Source organism: Dunckerocampus dactyliophorus, chromosome 14, assembly GCF_027744805.1.
Source record: "Dunckerocampus dactyliophorus isolate RoL2022-P2 chromosome 14, RoL_Ddac_1.1, whole genome shotgun sequence".
In the NCBI taxonomy this organism is placed as follows: domain Eukaryota; kingdom Metazoa; phylum Chordata; class Actinopteri; order Syngnathiformes; family Syngnathidae; genus Dunckerocampus; species Dunckerocampus dactyliophorus.
Window position 1 is genome coordinate 18545317 of NC_072832.1, and position 17314 is coordinate 18562630.

General features: G+C 40.6%; 1 protein-coding gene across 2 annotated transcripts in view; it reads left to right on the plus strand.

Annotated features, from left to right (window-relative positions):
* The window catches only part of LOC129193670 (serine/threonine-protein kinase 32C-like), a 100024-nt gene extending 83261 nt beyond the window's left edge, over window positions 1–16763 (plus strand). For both annotated transcript variants that reach the window (XM_054798112.1, XM_054798113.1), the window contains 6 exons: window positions 89–192; window positions 279–395; window positions 3785–3910; window positions 4133–4261; window positions 8134–8201; window positions 9650–16763. In XM_054798112.1, coding sequence (XP_054654087.1) covers window positions 89–192; window positions 279–395; window positions 3785–3910; window positions 4133–4261; window positions 8134–8201; window positions 9650–9851 — 746 coding nt within the window. In that variant the 3' untranslated portion in view covers window positions 9852–16763. The remainder of the gene's footprint in view (window positions 1–88; window positions 193–278; window positions 396–3784; window positions 3911–4132; window positions 4262–8133; window positions 8202–9649) is intronic.
* The last annotated feature ends 551 nt before the right edge of the window (window positions 16764–17314 follow it).

Consider the following 17314-nt stretch of genomic DNA (forward strand, 5'->3'; position numbering starts at 1 on the left):
TCAGATGTCTTCTCATTTCATCATTCCTTCAGAGACTTGTATTTGTGAAAGGCTGAGCTGTCTGTACTCTCTTCGTGTTCCCGCTCAGCTCCAGAGATCTTTCAGTCCTTCATGAATGGAGGGATGGGCTACGCCTTTGAGGTAGACTGGTGGTCATTAGGGGTGACGGTCTTCGAAGTTCTGCGGGGATGGGTGAGTCCTTTGGTTTAAAAGCTGAACTCGTCCTCATCAATGCTTCTTTCATACTCTCTTTTTCTTTCATTTTTGCATCACCCTAGAGGCCGTATGACATTCATGCCAGTAACTCACTGGAGTCTTTAATCCAGCTCTTTAGCACCGTTAGTGTCCAGTACAGCGCAGCCTGGCCTAAAGATCTGGTTTCTCTTTTGAGGAAGGTAAGTTGAAGATGTACTGTACTCTGTGAATGTAGTAGTGGGTGTGACTTCTAAATATGAGTTTCCCATGTTAAATTCCTGAAACAGGAGTGGGAGTTTTACTTCAAGTTTACTTCACTTTACTTAAAGTGAATTAAACTGAAACCACCTTTCTCCTTCCCCAATTCAGTCCAACCTACCCCACATACACACTATACACTCAAAATAGTATAGTATAGCTTTTTTTGGGAGGGGTTTGCTGTTGCTGTAGATGTGTGTGAGAGTTCTGAAAAGGGTTTCAGGAATTTATGTTGGTATTAACTTTACAGCAGATCTTATGTGCGTGGGGTTGTGCTAATAATGGGTCAAAAGTGTGCGTTTGTTGCAGATGCATATTGAATACGACCCGATTGGGCCAGGGCAGTGCAACATCGTTATGATGTACCTCCAAATTGTAGGTTCCTAATATAATTTTATCTGGTTTTCTTTCCTTGTTGAGTGACTCAGTTGGGTGAAACATATATGGTAATGAGTTGTATATTTTTTAATCATTTTGTAACGTGTTAAAAAAATTTATGTGCATGAGTAATATTAAGTAGGGCTGCAAATAATGATTATTTTCTTAGTCGATTAATCTGCAGCTTCTTTCGATTAACCGATTAATCTGATGTGCGTGAATATATTGTTTTGCGTATAACTCAGTGATAATAGGTCTGCTTTCATGGATGACTAAAGAAATTCAAAAATTTACATTTGAGAGGCTTACATTAGAGGGTTTTAAATTTTGAAATAAAAAAAAAATAATTAAAATACCAAAACAGAATGGATAATCTATTAATCATCAATTCATTGTTGCAGCCCTATTAACTCATTCAATCCCAGCCAAAGGACAACCCCTTCAGCACTGGCCATTTTAGAACCAAAACAAAACATCAGACTGTCGTCTTTCATCTGAAAAAAGTTTGTTTCGACCTTTTTCCGTTCTTCAGTAATCAACAGTAGAACATAGGTAAGTTTCAGGAAAATATCAGTTCCCAACAAGAAAAGGGAGAAAAACAGCTTTTTGTGAAAAGATACATTTCAAGGATAACTTTCACTTTGACAACAATTTTTTTTTACTTTTGTGCAAATATCTAAACAACTACACCACAACAATAACACAAAAAAGGGTTGTTTTACAACAAAATAACAATTTATTTACAAATATAACACCATGAACTATTTATAATTTTCACATTTGGAACTAAACTGTGTGTGTGCATGTTTGTGCACGAGTGCATGTGCATGGGCCCAAATTTCCCTACAATGCTTAACCTTCTGCACGCTACACCTCTCCATGCTCTTCCACTTCCTCCTTGATGTCGAGTGTGTTTTATCTGCAAATTGTCCATGCCGAGCTTTTTTCAAATGCACTTCTGCCACCTTGTGGCTGTTTTTATGACTTAAATCTGCTCTAAATGGGACATCTATTAGTGTGCAGTTATGTCATCACCTCTTTTGGCGTCTCAAAAAACCTAAAAGACGTATAAATACGTCTTTGGTATTGAATGAGTTAAGGTACTCACAATCTCATAATTCCATCTGGCGCCAGAACCAACTCGATCAAAATGGATGACTCTAACAACATACCGGCCCTCTGAATATGGGAATTTTGAGTACAAAAAAATCAAGGCAAAACAATCGACCGAGCAGTGGTCTTGCACACTGGTTTCAGTTTTCATTTCACCCAACCACATCCAACTTAAAGTACCGCATCAACCGACTGCCACAGTTGCCATGTGTATTGAAAAAATGTCATACCAATTAATATCGAGGTCAAAGCTTTACAAGCACTGTGAATTATAAATGGGTATTAATTGTGATTAATCTAAATTAATCCACAGTGAGCTGTTGATAAATCTGATTAAAACTTGTAATCGCTTGATAGCCCTAATTATAATTGACTCTGTATGCAGGCATACATTTGACATGAGGGTCTTTATTTAGATTGGTCAAACCTAAACATCAAATCAAGGGAACACTGAAAGGATGAGCTCAGCAGAAGGACTGCATGAATAAAAAGGTTACATCAGAGGTCATATGCTGGTGAAAAACATGGAAGCCACAGGAAAGGGGGATGCAGGTTGGGTGGTAGGAATGGGGAGGTAGGCTACAGCTGAAGGGAGGACGAGTGGAGACCCTCGGGGCAAAAGAGAGAAAACGCAGCAGGCTAGAATCTTTGATATGGAGGCAGCAAAACTCTGGACTGTGAATGTGTATGTGTGCGTGTGTTACTGATTATTTTCATCAAATGCAGCCATTTAATTTCTTAACAAGGCCCCAAATGTGCTTACAAGTGAAAAGCTGCCAGTTTTCCTCAAATGGAATTTATTATGTTCAACAGTTACTCAGTGACTGTGTTGATTTATTTTACTTATACCTACTGATGGTATTCACTCATTGCAAGACAAGATTTAAGAAGAAATTGTAATATTTTGGCATTTTATGTGTGCACACTGTGTCTGGGTGGATGTTCTGGATGGAATGTTGTGGTCTCTTCCGCTCTGCTGCTGATTGATTTCCATGTCTGGACTCAGGCGAGACAGACCTATCTGGCCCTGCAAGAGGAAACTGCACTGTACTGAAATAAACAAGAGGTAAAAAAGCAGAGAAGGATTGTTACTGTGGCAGCCAAAGCGACACACCATTATTATTCCCAGTGTTCCCCTATAGTGAAGCACGATGAACAGTATCAGCCTTAATTTCCTGTCTTAAAGAAGGTCAGCCAGCCAGCCAGTTTCAATTCAAATTAAAGGAATGGATAATTAGATTAACACTGCCCTCTGTTGGTTTGTGCATCAACATGGGGTTAAAAATACACCCTTCAATTTATGTTATTTGAGGCACGGTGAAAGTCCCAAAGATGTTCAGTTTTGAGGGTTTAGGCTACAACCTTCATTGTGTGCACATGTTGTATAAATCTAGGCAAAATGTCCAAATTCTTACTAAATTCATGGAAGTTAATGTGGGTTTTATTGTATTTCATTGAATTCCTTTGTATAATATTAGTATCCTGCTCATTTCAGGGGCTTTTAAAATGTTATCGGAACCCAGTGGGGCACTATATTCGTTTTTCTTTTAAGAGAATACTCCATAAATCTCCGGTTGTGTACTGCATAAAGCTGCATTCTTCTCCTCCTGGCCGACACGCTCAGATTCCGCAGCCTGCTCCCCGACCACGCCTCCTCGGTTGTGATTGGTCAGGGGTTGAAGGACTGCTCAAGCCAAATCAAATAAAGAGCCTTAAATGTTGTGGCTCTGATATGTCTCATTACGTCAGCCAACTACACTCATTAGCCTTGACTTATTAGGGAACTGCACTGTGGTAGAAAAACATTAACTGTGTGTTTGCACGTCTGTCTTCCCACTAGCTACTTACAGTGAACCCAGAGCATCGTTTCTCCAGCTTGTCTGACATGCAGACTTCTCCCTACCTCGCTGACATCAACTGGGACGCTGTTTACGAAAAGAAGATGGACGCCGGATTTGTTCCGAATGTTAGTGTAAAATGATCCGATGCAAACACATAAAGACACTTAAAAGCGCACACAAGCAGAGGTTCGGAGAAAATGTAGTAGATAAATAATGCAAAGCATTACTAATTGCTGCCCCTGTGTTTCATACATTCATGCCTGGTTGAGCACTATATCACACGCCTGATATGCAGGCGTGGGCTGTTTTCTGTCAAATGATCTCCTTTCGGACCTCTCCTCCTGCAGAAAGGTCGCCTCCACTGCGACCCCACCTTTGAGCTGGAGGAGATGATTCTGGAATCACGTCCCCTTCACAAGAAGAAGAAAAGATTGGCCAAAAACCGGTCTCGAGACAACAGCAAAGATTCACAGTCTGTGAGTAACATCATGATTGACAACATCAACTTGTCACTTTTAACAGTTTTGAAAGTAAATTGTAATTGTGTGATTTATTCCATGATCACTGGCATTTTTGAATGTTAAAATAAACGCCTAAAAGATAAATACATATTTGTTTTCAGTATTTAACTGCCAACCATTTGTTTCAAATAATTACATTTTATATGCTCTGACCAAATCCACAACCGCAGATGAACTCATTTTCAAAGTATACTTTTCACCCGCAACCAGAGTTATTTATTTATGAGGTCTCACATCGTTTCATCTTTCTATCTATCCGTCCATCCAACCATCTTCTTCCGCTTATCCGGGGTCGGGTCATGGGGACAGCAGCCTAAGACAAGAAGCCTAGTCTGTTTCATCCAGCTCCCCCCGGCGAATCCCAGGCCAACTGAGAGACATAGTCTCGCCAACATGTCCTGGGTCTTCCCCGAGGCCACCTAGCGGTCGGACGTGTTTTGAACACCTCACCGGGGAGGCATCCGGGAGGCATCCTGACCAGATGCCCGAGCCGCTTCATCTGGCCCATCTCAATGCGGAGGCTCTACTCTTGAGTTTCTCTCTGATGACAGTGATTCTCACTTTAATGGTCAGACCAGCCACCTCACAGGGGAAACTCACTACGGCCGCCAGTACCCACAATCTTGTCCTTTCGGTCACTACCCAAAGTTCGTGACAAAAGGTGAGGGTAGGAATGGAGATCGACCATTAAATTGAGAGCTGTGCCTTTCGGCTCAGCTCTGTCTTCATCACGATAGACCAATGCAGAGTTCGCATCAGTGCAGACGCTGCACCAATCCGCCTGCCAATCTCACATTCCATCCTTCCGGGGCAGGATCTCATCCCGAAACTGGAAATGGCTCTCTACCCTTTTCCAGACAAGAACCATGGACTTGGAATTGGAGGTTCTGATTCTTTCAGAGTTTCTTTCTGCTGTCCAAAAATAATGCATGGAGACTCTAAAATGCCTCTTGATGGGAATGTGAGTGTGAATGATTGTCGATATGTGCCCTGTGATTGACTGTTGACCACTATTACCACGACAGTCAGATGGGATAGGCTCCAGCTAACCTGTGACCATGAGCAGGATTAGTGGTAAGTGACTGTTTGCAGGAAATCAAGTCTTGGGTTTCTGTCAAATTACTCAAACTTGCTCATCAGCAGGTCCACACACTCCAAATCTTGTTGCTTTTCTCTCACCATCTGCCACTCCTCTGTTTCCAGTATGCATGTTCTCTTCAATTCCACCTTATTATTAGACTTGTCCTCCTCTCTGAGCTCGTGGTGGAGGAGTTTGCGCATTCCGATCATCCTCGGAGCTAAGTTGTCGGGGGCCTTTTTTTCCCTTGGAAGGGTCATCCATGACAAACAGCTCCTAGGCGAGGGACCAGACAAAGCGTAGCTCAAATAGACCTCGATGATAACTAAGACTGGGGATTCCCTCGCCCGGACGCCGGTCACCGGGGCCCCCTCTGGAGCCAGGCCTGGAGGTGGGGCACGAAGGCGAGCGTCTGGTGGCCAGGCCTGTACCCATAGAGCCCGGCCAGGCAGCCTGAAGTGGCAACGTGGGTCCCCCCTCACATGAGCTCACCACTCCTGGAATGGGCCAAAGGGGTTGGGTGCAGAGTGAGCTGAGTGGCAGATGAAAGCGGGGACCTTGGCGGTCTGGACCTCGGCTGCAGAACTCTAGGTACATGGAATGTCACATCTCTGGTGGGGAAAGCTTGTGTGCGAGTTGGAGAGGTTCTGGCTAGATCTAGTCGGACTCACCTCGGCGCATGGCAAGAGCTCTGGAACCAGTCCTCTAGAAAGGGTGTGGGCTCTATCCCACTCTGGTGTTGCCAGCAGTGAGAAGCGATGGGCAGGGCTGGCAAGGTACGTTGGAGTCTACCCCGGTGAACGAGAGGGTATTTTCCTCTCCACCTTCAGCTGGGGGGACAGGTTCTGACTGTTGTTTGCGCTTATGCGCCCCCCCCCCCCAAAAAAAAAAAAAAAAGACAGGCGAATTAGTTGGCAACAAGCTGTCCCTTATTTATTTTTCCAGAAGATGGCAACCCTACAGGTTAATTTGCAGATTTTATTTTATTATTATTGAATACTTTTTGTTGCTGACATACTCGTGCTTCACACTTCAGCCCAGTAGTTGACAGTAACAGTCAGTGACAGTCTGGAGCGCTGCATGAGTCCAACTGTGTTCTTCATGTATTTTTTATCACAAAACGTTCTTGTTAGCATCCTATTAGCTTGCTAATACATGGAAACAGGATCTCGAAGTCAACTGTCCATGATGTCATCAGCGGTTGACTCTAGTTGTTGTTAAACTTAAATCTTCATTTATCCCTTTCATTTGTCATTTATATGCATTTAGAATTGTTTTATGCATGTAAAACTATAATTGCCTTTCGTGTTAACATTTATGTCTTCACGGATTAATTGGTTAATTTGGTTAGAGTATGTTTCAGTTTGAGTCAGACCTTCTGGAACGGATTAATGATGCTAACCAAGGTTCCACTGTATAGAAGTTTCACTTTTGCATCTCACAGCAGTAATGGTGCGTTCAAGGACCACCAAACACTGTGCGAAATGTCAATGCTTGATGAAAAATCAGTGAAGCATAAAGACATAAACAAATTTCGTGGGGTTTTAACAGTGGTATGCTGTACATTTTGCATTTGTGTATTATCAGATATTTATAAAGTATTACTGCCTTAGGGTGAATGAAATGTGTTTTCTGTGTAAAAATGTGAAAAAAGGCAGCCTGTTTTTGTCGGGGAAAAAAGAAGTACAAATATTATTATTCCCAAAAATCTATGTGTGAATTTGTGTCTGCTGAATTGCACATTTGTGGAGCTCCACTGTACTCCCGTTCTTCAACATCTCCACTGGCGTCCATTCCATGATTTTAAGATTCTGCTTTTGACTTTTAAAGCCATCTACAATATTGCCCCTTCTTACATCTGTCAACTAATCCAATTAATGTTTTTCATTTAGTTTTATATCATTTTATATCATGTTTTGACTGTTTTGACCGTTGTTGTACAGTGTGTGCTTTCACAGATGCTTGCGATAGTGGGTCGCACTATCAGAAACATCTCAAATTCAAACTACAACCACAAGGCACAAACATTCATACATTAAAACCTCACTGATTGATAATTAAAACCGAAAACGATTATATTTTTAAAGACAGAAGTTTTGATTGGGCTGTTGTATTAGATCTCATTAGACTGTGCAGGTGTACTACAGGGGCTTGTGTGTTTGAAGTGAGTTTATTCTGCTTAATTGTAATTGTCCTCATCAATGTGTTCATGCAGAATAGGATATACTTTCCTCAGTCTTTATTTTTAAGGATACTTTCATATTCCACTTTGTCATTCTGTAATTCACCACAGAGTTTGCCTCTTTGTGTTTTCAGCTAAAGTCTGTTTCCATCATGTCATCATCGCATCAGTGACATTAGTCAGTCGTGTGTGTGTGCGTGTGTGTGTGTATCTCGTGTCATCGGTGTGGGCATAGAGTTTATACCACCATCAAGCAGGGTTATGAGACTTGGAGCCTGTGTGTGTTCTCACGCTGTGTTATTACCAAGGTTATTAAATTATAAAGCCTTCAGTGCTGTTGTCATGGCCTCAAGAGCCTACGAGCTTCTATTTTTGTCGTGGCTAAAACATCCAATTTGAGGAAGACTGACAAACAATTCATGACGCGCTGTGGGGGGAAAAATAGAAATTGAACCTAACCTCAGAGGGTGCGCCGTTTTGATTCATGTTGACGCTAATGAGGATGATGGCGTTGACATGTGAGATGATGAAGATGCACCTTTTTTAAAAATTGTTGTCTGCTTCCAGGAGAACGACTATCTACAGGAGTGCCTTGAAGCGGTGCAGCAAGAGTTCATGATCTTTAACCGTGAGAAGTAAGTCAAGGCCGCACCAACAGTGAACAATGAAGCAGAGTTGATGCTTTCAACATCTTGTTTGACTAAAAACAGACACTTCACCAAGAATTACACCTCATTCACAGCCTTTTAAACCAGTGATTCTCAACTGGTGGGTCGCGACCCACTTTTGGCAGGTGGGTCGCTGGTCTTTCCCTGGGCAAAAACTAAAAATTAGGCAATGACCCGATGTCCGTGAATGCACTTCGTGTTCTTTGGCTACGTTCACACTGCCGGGTATGATGCCCAATTCGGATTGTTATGTTAAAATCCCATCTTTTATGTAGTTGTTCACATTACCAATAAAATGCCACAAAACAAGAAGTCACACACATTGCCGTGCGTTTACAGAAGTAATCAATGACCTAGTTTGAGGCAGTTTCGAAGATTTGTGCAAAGGAGTCAACATTTTCTGGACCAAATGATTCCACGGAGGAGATTAAGAAGGAAGAGGGCAAGGCTTTTGGCTATAGCAGTGTGTGGAGACCTTGCATCTGTTCCGAGGAACATGCGGGTGGATGTCGTAGCCAGGAGAGGTTTGTGACGTGAGCCGCTTCATTGACAATTTCTTGAAATAATTTTTGGATGACAAGAAGAACTTTTGCTTACATCGGTGAGTAGTACCTTTATTGAAGTCTCGCATGGCAAAACACGTCTTTCTATGACGTATAAGTCAGGTATATCGCTACGTTCACACTGCAGGTGAATTCCGATTTTTTTGCTCATGACATGTATCTGATTTTTTCATGTCAGTGTGAACCAGTGTAAATCCAATATGTATCTGGTCTGGTTGCACATAGCCGACCTATAGGCCATCGAAATGTATGGTTTACCGTGCGAGACATGGATAAAGGTACTCTGGTTTGGAGTGTTTTTTGTTATTTTTGGAGCGATGGTCTTAAACTTTTGATCAGCTGATAAACAGCCCATTTCAGTTAAATTGTTGTTTTCAATAAATTACTTTTTCTAAGTGCTTTTTGTCTCTTTTGCATATTGTGGCTCTACTTAAAACCTCATTAAGATCCAAATTCTAGCAATTTTTCCACTGGTCTTAAGATTTTGATCAGGAGTGTATTAGCCCAGTCTTATTTGTGAAATATTTGATATCTGTATAGTCACTCATACAGATTTTGAGGTTCATTACTTATTGATTGTGTTCCCTCGCTTTTAGTTCAGTGCTTCTTTAAATTATCGCCTCATTTATAATCAAACCCGCTTTACCGGAACCCTTCTTCCGCAGAAATGACTGAACGCTGTAATTAGTGATGAGTTCTATTTATACTGTGCTACATAATAGCACAGCAGATGAGCACTGTATAACGTAAGTCATCTCACTGAGTTCAATGTTATACTGTATGTCCACCATGTGGCATGCCTTTGCGTTAAGCATGTTTCGTATACCGATTGTGTTTTTTGCCTGCACTCAGGTTGAAAAAGCGCCAAGAGGAGGGTCATTGTGAGACTGGGGGTGATGATGCCAGTGGAGATGGCGACGCGGAGGCCACAGGCACGGACGACGACGCGGCCGAGCCTGAACCTGAGCCCGAGCCTGGGATGGAGCCCGAGCCCGAGTCTTCTTCCAAATTGAGCATGTGTGGCTCGGTGTGTTCCTCCCCAGGCAGCTGCTAGCGCCACATCAGCTTATGATGTAGGGCGAAGGTCTCTCTCTCTGCCATGCCCATGGATACATTCTCTCCTCTCTGCTTAGTAGCCGTAGCTGACAGTAGACAGTAGCCACGACGGGAGGAAACACACAGCAGGGGGGATTGACGCACTGCAGGACCCGATTAGTTTTTGGGTGGGTTTTTTTCAGTAGCACCATTCCCGGTCAGGCGTAAATGAAGCGGATTCTCCACCTCCTTGTCTGCCCTTCATCATGCTCTAACTTCTATGCAACTTTGCAACATAGTATGACAAACCAAGTATCACCCACTCGGAGGTTAAGTGGAATGCTCCGCAAAGATGATGACATCCCCAGCAATGTTCATGATATTTTGGGGTCTTCGGTGGTTTTAGCGGAGAATGCTTCTTAACTCCTCCACTTCAGAATCATCCTGGGATGACTGAATTATTCAGCACACGCAGGCAGTTTTACAGTTTTGCCTGTCTCGACTTCACTCTCCCTCTCAGCCTCTCTTATGTCATGTGTGTCCCAATTCAGAGCAATTGTGTGTGTGCGTGTGCTCGAATGCAACACCTTCAGAAAAATCTTTGTTTATGCAGCAGTGGCAAACATTGTCTTAAGTTGCATTTACTGATGATTGTTTGTACTGATCCCATTCTAACCATGGGTCAACACCAACTTTCCGACTACAGTGGATGCCCACATATTCGCGATCAACATTTATTTGTGGGAAAACCCACTATTTTGGGCTTTTAATTGAACATAATTAGGCCATACTGGTAACAAAAACATCTGATTTGCCCTAAATTGGTAACACTTGAGTTGCGCATAAAGTACTCAGAAGCAAACTTCAATTTGCTTGAGAAGATGCTCTTTACGTGCAGTTAATATTTACACTCTTACTCACACATCACAAACCAACAGCTCATCAACCCAAATGCCTACCTCACTCACAAACATGACACAACAAGTAACACATTTGCAACACACAATGTAACTGTACCGCACGGACTACGGAAGTATATATCGTATAGTAAGTAGAGGCTTATATACTAATATACATGGAAAAACAGTATTTTATACTAATTTATAACCGGCAAGGCAAGCTGAGAAGTCCACTCGCACACTTCCCCAACAGGAAGTTACCCCGCATGCCTTGCAAGTTATAAACCAGAACACATTTACAGCAACACACAAGAGCACGAGTCTCATTTATGTCTTAAAAAGCACTTATTTTCTCTTATTATGTCTGCTATATTGGGTAATATGAGTGTAAAGGTGACTATAGGGGTGTTATTTCATGTCTAGAGAGCTCTAATAATGCTAAAAACTGAACATATTGTATTCATAAATAAGGAATCCTACTTCCTGGAAATTCACTTTTCGGGGTTGGGTCTGGAACTAATTAATCGTGATAAACGATTAATTAGTAGTAGTAGATTAACGATATCATTGTAGTATTGTTTTGCATGTATTTCTATACCCGCATAGTCAGTGTGGTGCAGTTACATTGTGTGTTCCTCATGTTATTTTTGGTTGCACTGTGAGTGAAGGGGGCGTTTGATTTGAGGACCTCCTGTTAGTTTGTGTTAGTGTCAATCCAGACAATTTAATGGACATCTTAATTGTTCGTGTCTTTCGGCATTCACAAATGGTCTGAATGCAGCTTGCACAAATAGTGGGGATCTACTGTGGTAGCCCACTATTATTTCTGAAATACATGTGCAAAGATGAGTACGTTGATGAAATATTTAGCTTGTCATTGTGTGTGTAAAATGACAAAGATGAAGTATTCCATACCTGCTGCATTTTCTGACTTAAAGGAAAACTGCACATTTTTAAAAATTTTGCCCATCGTCCACAATCTTTATGTGAGAAATCAACACACGTCTTTTTCTTTTCTGTGCCTTGTAGAGATATAAAAACAGATAAAAAGAGGCAACTCATGAATGCACGTAATGGGACACACCTATTCTAGAAAGCTTGCTATTAAAACACCTCCAAAATCCTCCAGAAAGGTTTTTATGGTTGTCTATATACAGTATTTTGCCGTATTTTGGTAATTTTAAGCAGACCAGAACTTCCTTCTTGGGTGCATTGATTTCACATAGCAACAGTGAAAGGAACGCTACACCTAGCGTTAACTTATCCTAACTCAAGAAGAAAAACACAGCAGAAGTGGCTGCAGCAGTAATATGTAGCCTTACCTTTAGCGTGTGGTGAAGCTAGTCGCTAGCCGGCTAGTAGCTAGGCTGTGTGGTGTGGTGAGGTGTCACTACACTAGTAAAGTAGTTCTTCGGTGTAACAATGTTAATAACAATGTCGCGACCAGTCCAGGGTGTACGCTGCCTCTCGCCCAAAGTCAGCTGGGATAGTCCACCAGCATACCCCTGCCACCCTAGTGAGGAAAAGCGGCATATCTAGAAGATGGATGGATGGAATAACAATGTCGCTGTAGCTTGGTTAGTTAATATGCAGGTCACATTATGTAAATGCAGTGTTGTTTTTGGAGGTGTTTTTGGAGGTGTTTTCAGAAGGCTTTCTAGGTGGAATAGTTGCGTCCCGTTATGTGTATTCTTAGCTGCCTCTTTTTACATGTTTTTATAGTTTTAGAATGCACAGAAAACAGAAAGACGTGTGTTTATGTCTCACATAAGGATTTTGGATGATGGGTAATTTTTTTTTTTTTTTAAGTGCAGTTTTCCTTTAAGATGTGCTGCTCTTGGGAGTAAATATCAAGAACGGAAGAAATTATTTTGCCTCTACAAGTGCTCTGATAGGTCACCATCCCGTAGAACTCATCACCTGGGTTCGTAATTTAATGTCAGTATTGCCATAGTGATAGTGGAACATTTAAGGTGGTACCTTTAGTTTCACTTTAAACATGTAGCAAAGGTCCACCTTAACATCCATGATAATATTAAAGCCTTGTAAATAGCATACACTGTAGGTAACTTCACCACAGTTTTATGTGGGACTGCAAACTGGACATTAAACGTAAAAAAAAAAAAAAAAGGCATGTGAAGTCAATCCTTCATATGGCTTCATTCTGCTGTTCGCTCCAAGTGTGCAGGCACAACTTGTAGGCAAAATATGCCAAAGCTTTTCTACCATTTGCATAACCATTTCTAAGTGTGTGAATGTATATTTTCTTCTCTGTATAACATAGATTCAATAGTCTAGATAAGATCATATCGCCAGTATGTAGAAACCGTCAGGGACGGAGGAGATTTAACAACCAAGGCGCAAAAGAGGTGAATGATTCTGTCTGCCTTTTAAGGCCGTTAGCTTAGTTTAGCATCACTTAAACACAATAATGTTGAGAAATGGAATCCTATCTTCTGTTTTTTTAATACATCATCTACAGGCAGTTTCACAAGCTTGCTTTTATCCCTGTGGTTGTCTTGCAGGCCTTTCCTAAAATATTGTCCCAGGCTAGTCTGGAAGGGTAACCCCTTCTCCTTCCGCATCTTCTTGTAACAGCGCACGGAATCCATGACCCCTCCAGCATTCATTAGCATTCACTAATCTTTATCCTGATGGTCGCAACAGGTGAGCGGTAAGGACCAAAATAGTGGCCAATATTGGTGGCCATGTTTTTTTTAGCTTTTTATGATGTTCATTTTCACTTCCACAGTGATGACTTTAATTGGGAGACATAATGAAGTGCAAAACGTTAACTAATCAACGACGTTCTTCTTCCTCAGTGTAGCTGCGCAGGCACATACTGCATTCTTGTGCTGTATGCAGCACGTATTCTTCCGCCAGGGCGCGCTGTAACTAGTTCTTGAGAGAGTATGGGTTTCACGGACCAAAATAATGTTTTGTTTAGTTTTGGGGTTTTTTCAAAACTTTGTAAACAGAGGACCACCTGTAGTAAATAAACATACATTAATGCCTCACTGCTTTGCGCTTTGAGGCTTTTTTGTGGCTCCACTCTGTCACGGTTTTTCAAAAATAAATCAAGTTAATAAGATAATATGTAAAATATCTTAGTTAAATCATGCTGTTTTGTGGTTTAATGGGCCTATTATTTGTATAAAAAAATATATATATATATGCTCTTAAGCAAATTTGACATATTTTTTGGATAAATGAAGCATTTTCAAGCATAAGAATGGCTAAACAAAGTAAAATATAAACATAAGGTATTCCGAAGACACATACAAGGACAATGTGGTGATATGTAGTATTCTACACTGGTCACTAGGTGTCAGTAATGTTACTGTCACGTTCGGTGGCCTCAACTCTGAACCCCCGACATCACGTCCTGTCAAGTAGCACCGGAACACATCTCCAGCAACACACGCGAGCACGAGTCTTATGTATGTCTTAAATGGCTTATTTTCTGTTATCATGTCTACTGTGTTGGGTAATACAAGTTTAAAAGTGGCTGTAGGAGTGCTATTTCATGTCTAGAGGGCTCTAATAGTGTTAAGAACCGTATTTACAATGTCGTAAACAGGTTTCCTGTGCTTTAACTACGAAAATATTCATTAAGGAATCCTACTCGCAAAAATTCAGTTATCACAGTCGGGTCTAGAACCAATTAACCGCAATAAACGTGGGATTGCTCTATTAGTTTACTAATATGTAAGTAATTGGTTATTTATTGATTTTTACTGTACATAATGACCGTAATGGCCCCTTGAGATTGGGTTTCCAGCACACGCCCCTAGCCTGTTGTGCTGCACCTGCCAAGTATTGAACCTTTTTAACCCTTTAGGGCCACTGTAGTTTTGTCTTGTGGTCTGTCAACCTTAACATTCGCCAAAACAAATCAGTAAGTGTGTGTGTGTGTGTGGCTACCCTCATTTATATACACACACATCAGTCTGACAAGGGAAATAAAATAGGTAGAGTAGTAGAGATATTAACTAATGACAAACATGGACTCTTAAAAGGGGAAGGGTGCGAGCCAGCAGCTACTATCAAGGCAAGCTGCTAAACTAAGATAAGCTAAACACCCTTTTTCTTCTACGTCTATTGCGCTCTTTAAAAAAAACAACAACAACAAAACAGTGTGTTATCCAGTATGTTGAACTGTTTATTGAACATACATGTTTGGATTGAAAAGGTAGCATCTTCCAAATCTCTTTCATTTTATGTTTCAATCATTTTGTTTGCATGTACATTTACGGTATATGCTTGTATTATGCCAAAGCCTGCAGCTTGATTGGTGCATGCACAAGCTGCCGATGATAGCATACCTCACTGTTCGCGCTGTAGTTGGCTCACTTCAAATATGAGTGTGTGACTCTTTCTGAACGTTATATAAATCTGGTATTACATAAACGGCATGATATTGTTGTATGAAATGAATTACCTTCGGGCATCCTGTAGGTTGTTTCGATCATTCTAATGTTAATATAGCATTCATATTTGCATAGTTTGCTCCTGGGCTCCCCCTACAGGTTTGTTTTTTTACTTGTCATTGGGATAAATACATTTTGACAAGCTAAACTGCATGATAGCATTATATTTTGGTATAAACCTTCACTGATTATTTTTAGTTTAAGCCCAAGCTGCAATGTTAACATTGATACCAATGCTAACACAGGGGTGTCCAAACTTTTTCCACTGAGGGCCACATACTGAAAAATGAGGTTGATATGAACTTATGATATTTTGGAAAGCAACACACGTAGATATGCTAAGAAGTTATATATATTTTTAAAGAAAGAACTGCATCTCTCCATTTTGTTTGTTTCTCTCATGACTTTATGACATTTTTTTTATATTTCAACTCTATGTGACTTACATTGTTTTTCCTCATAATATTATGGCATTATTCTCGTAAAATTATGACTTTTTCTCATTAGAATATGGCTTTTTTCCTTTAATATTTTTTTACTTTATTATCATAAAATTACAGCTGTTTCTTTTGTTTGTGCTGTGTTTTTTTTTACATTTTCCAATTTTTTTCAAATTAAAACTTTTTTTGAAAAATATTTTTTTTATATTTCAACTTCACTAAAATGACATTATTTTTCCCTCATATTATTGCAACGTTATTTTCATAAAATTATGATTTTTTTTCCAGTTTAGATCAGAACTTTTTTTCTCTTAATATTTTGACTTTATTCTTGTTGCATTACTGCTGATTTTTGCTGTTGTTTTTTTGTTTGTTTGTTTGTTTGTTTGTTTCTGTCTTTTCTTGTGAAACTGTACTTTTAGAATGTGGCACGGTCTTCATATGACCCCTGGGCCGCACCTTGGACACCCCTGCGCTAACACAACACGTTATTATGGACCACTTATGTACCTGATCCGGGCTATTAGAGACAGTAATTAAACCTTTTTGGAGGAATTACGCTAGCATACATATTGTTTCTTTAATGAAGTATCAAGGCTCATTCACTTGCTGGAATAAATTAGGGCTCACGTTCATTAAAAATAATCTACACACCATTCTAAATCAGTATAAGCCTGAGGTGGACGTGTGCATAGTAACTAACTAATAACAGTTAATTTGTAGCTTCCGATTCTTCTGGGGATTTGCTGTAATTTGATAGCAGTGATCACTCTTAATTTGACATTGCTTGCTGACCCTGTTCTTTTGATGTGTTCATGTTTTGGATGCTCTTAAGTGTTTCTACAAGGCTTTGTGCTCGTACTTGACCAGCAAAGCATGCCTCCTATTCCGGTCAATGCCCTCCCTCAAAAGTATGCAGAAGTGTAGATGTGTCCTGTTAAGATGGAGGTGAAGACAATGCAATTCATGTAACTCCTTTCTTCCATATGATCCCAAGGTGCACATCATATTTGGTGTTCAACCGGATTTGTATGAAGGGTTTAGTGAAAAGCATTGTACTGTAAACTTAATGGAACTGCTTCTGTGTTCAAAAAATGCTGCTTTAATGCTTTCATCGAGAAATAAAACTTCTTCCTGGAAGATGGTGTTTGAGTCGTTTATCTCCTTAAGGGGAGATGAGTACAAGTGAGAATGTGAGCCTGTATTGATGCAACTTTTAACTGTTCAAAGGTCAAAAGCTTCAAAACCTTCTTAGATTTGGGACTGAACACTCCCTGGGTCCTCCAGGATGTCTACTGGAGTTCCTGTCTTGTCCAGAAGGGGGCGCCACTTTGGGTCGTCAATGTCCTTCAGGAGTGCATCCAGCTCAGCCTCCAACTTGCCAACAGTGTCCTCCACTTCCTGCAAAATACAGAGGGTATGTTTGTGTACTTAGTAACTAAATAATACATTAATAAGCTCTAGTATGAATAATGGAGTCATCAGTCATGAATAATACAATCTTTTTATTCATATGAATAATAGACTTGCCCAAAGCAGTTAGTAAGGGAAGGTCACGTGAAGTGTAAGATATATGAGGTCAGATGAAGTATAAGAATATTTTTTTAGTGCATCGGCACCAATAATTGACCTAAGTGTGGAAACTGTAGTCTGTGGTGAACCACACTCTTGAAGAGAAATAGAGGCTTTATAAGACATACAGAGAGCTTATAC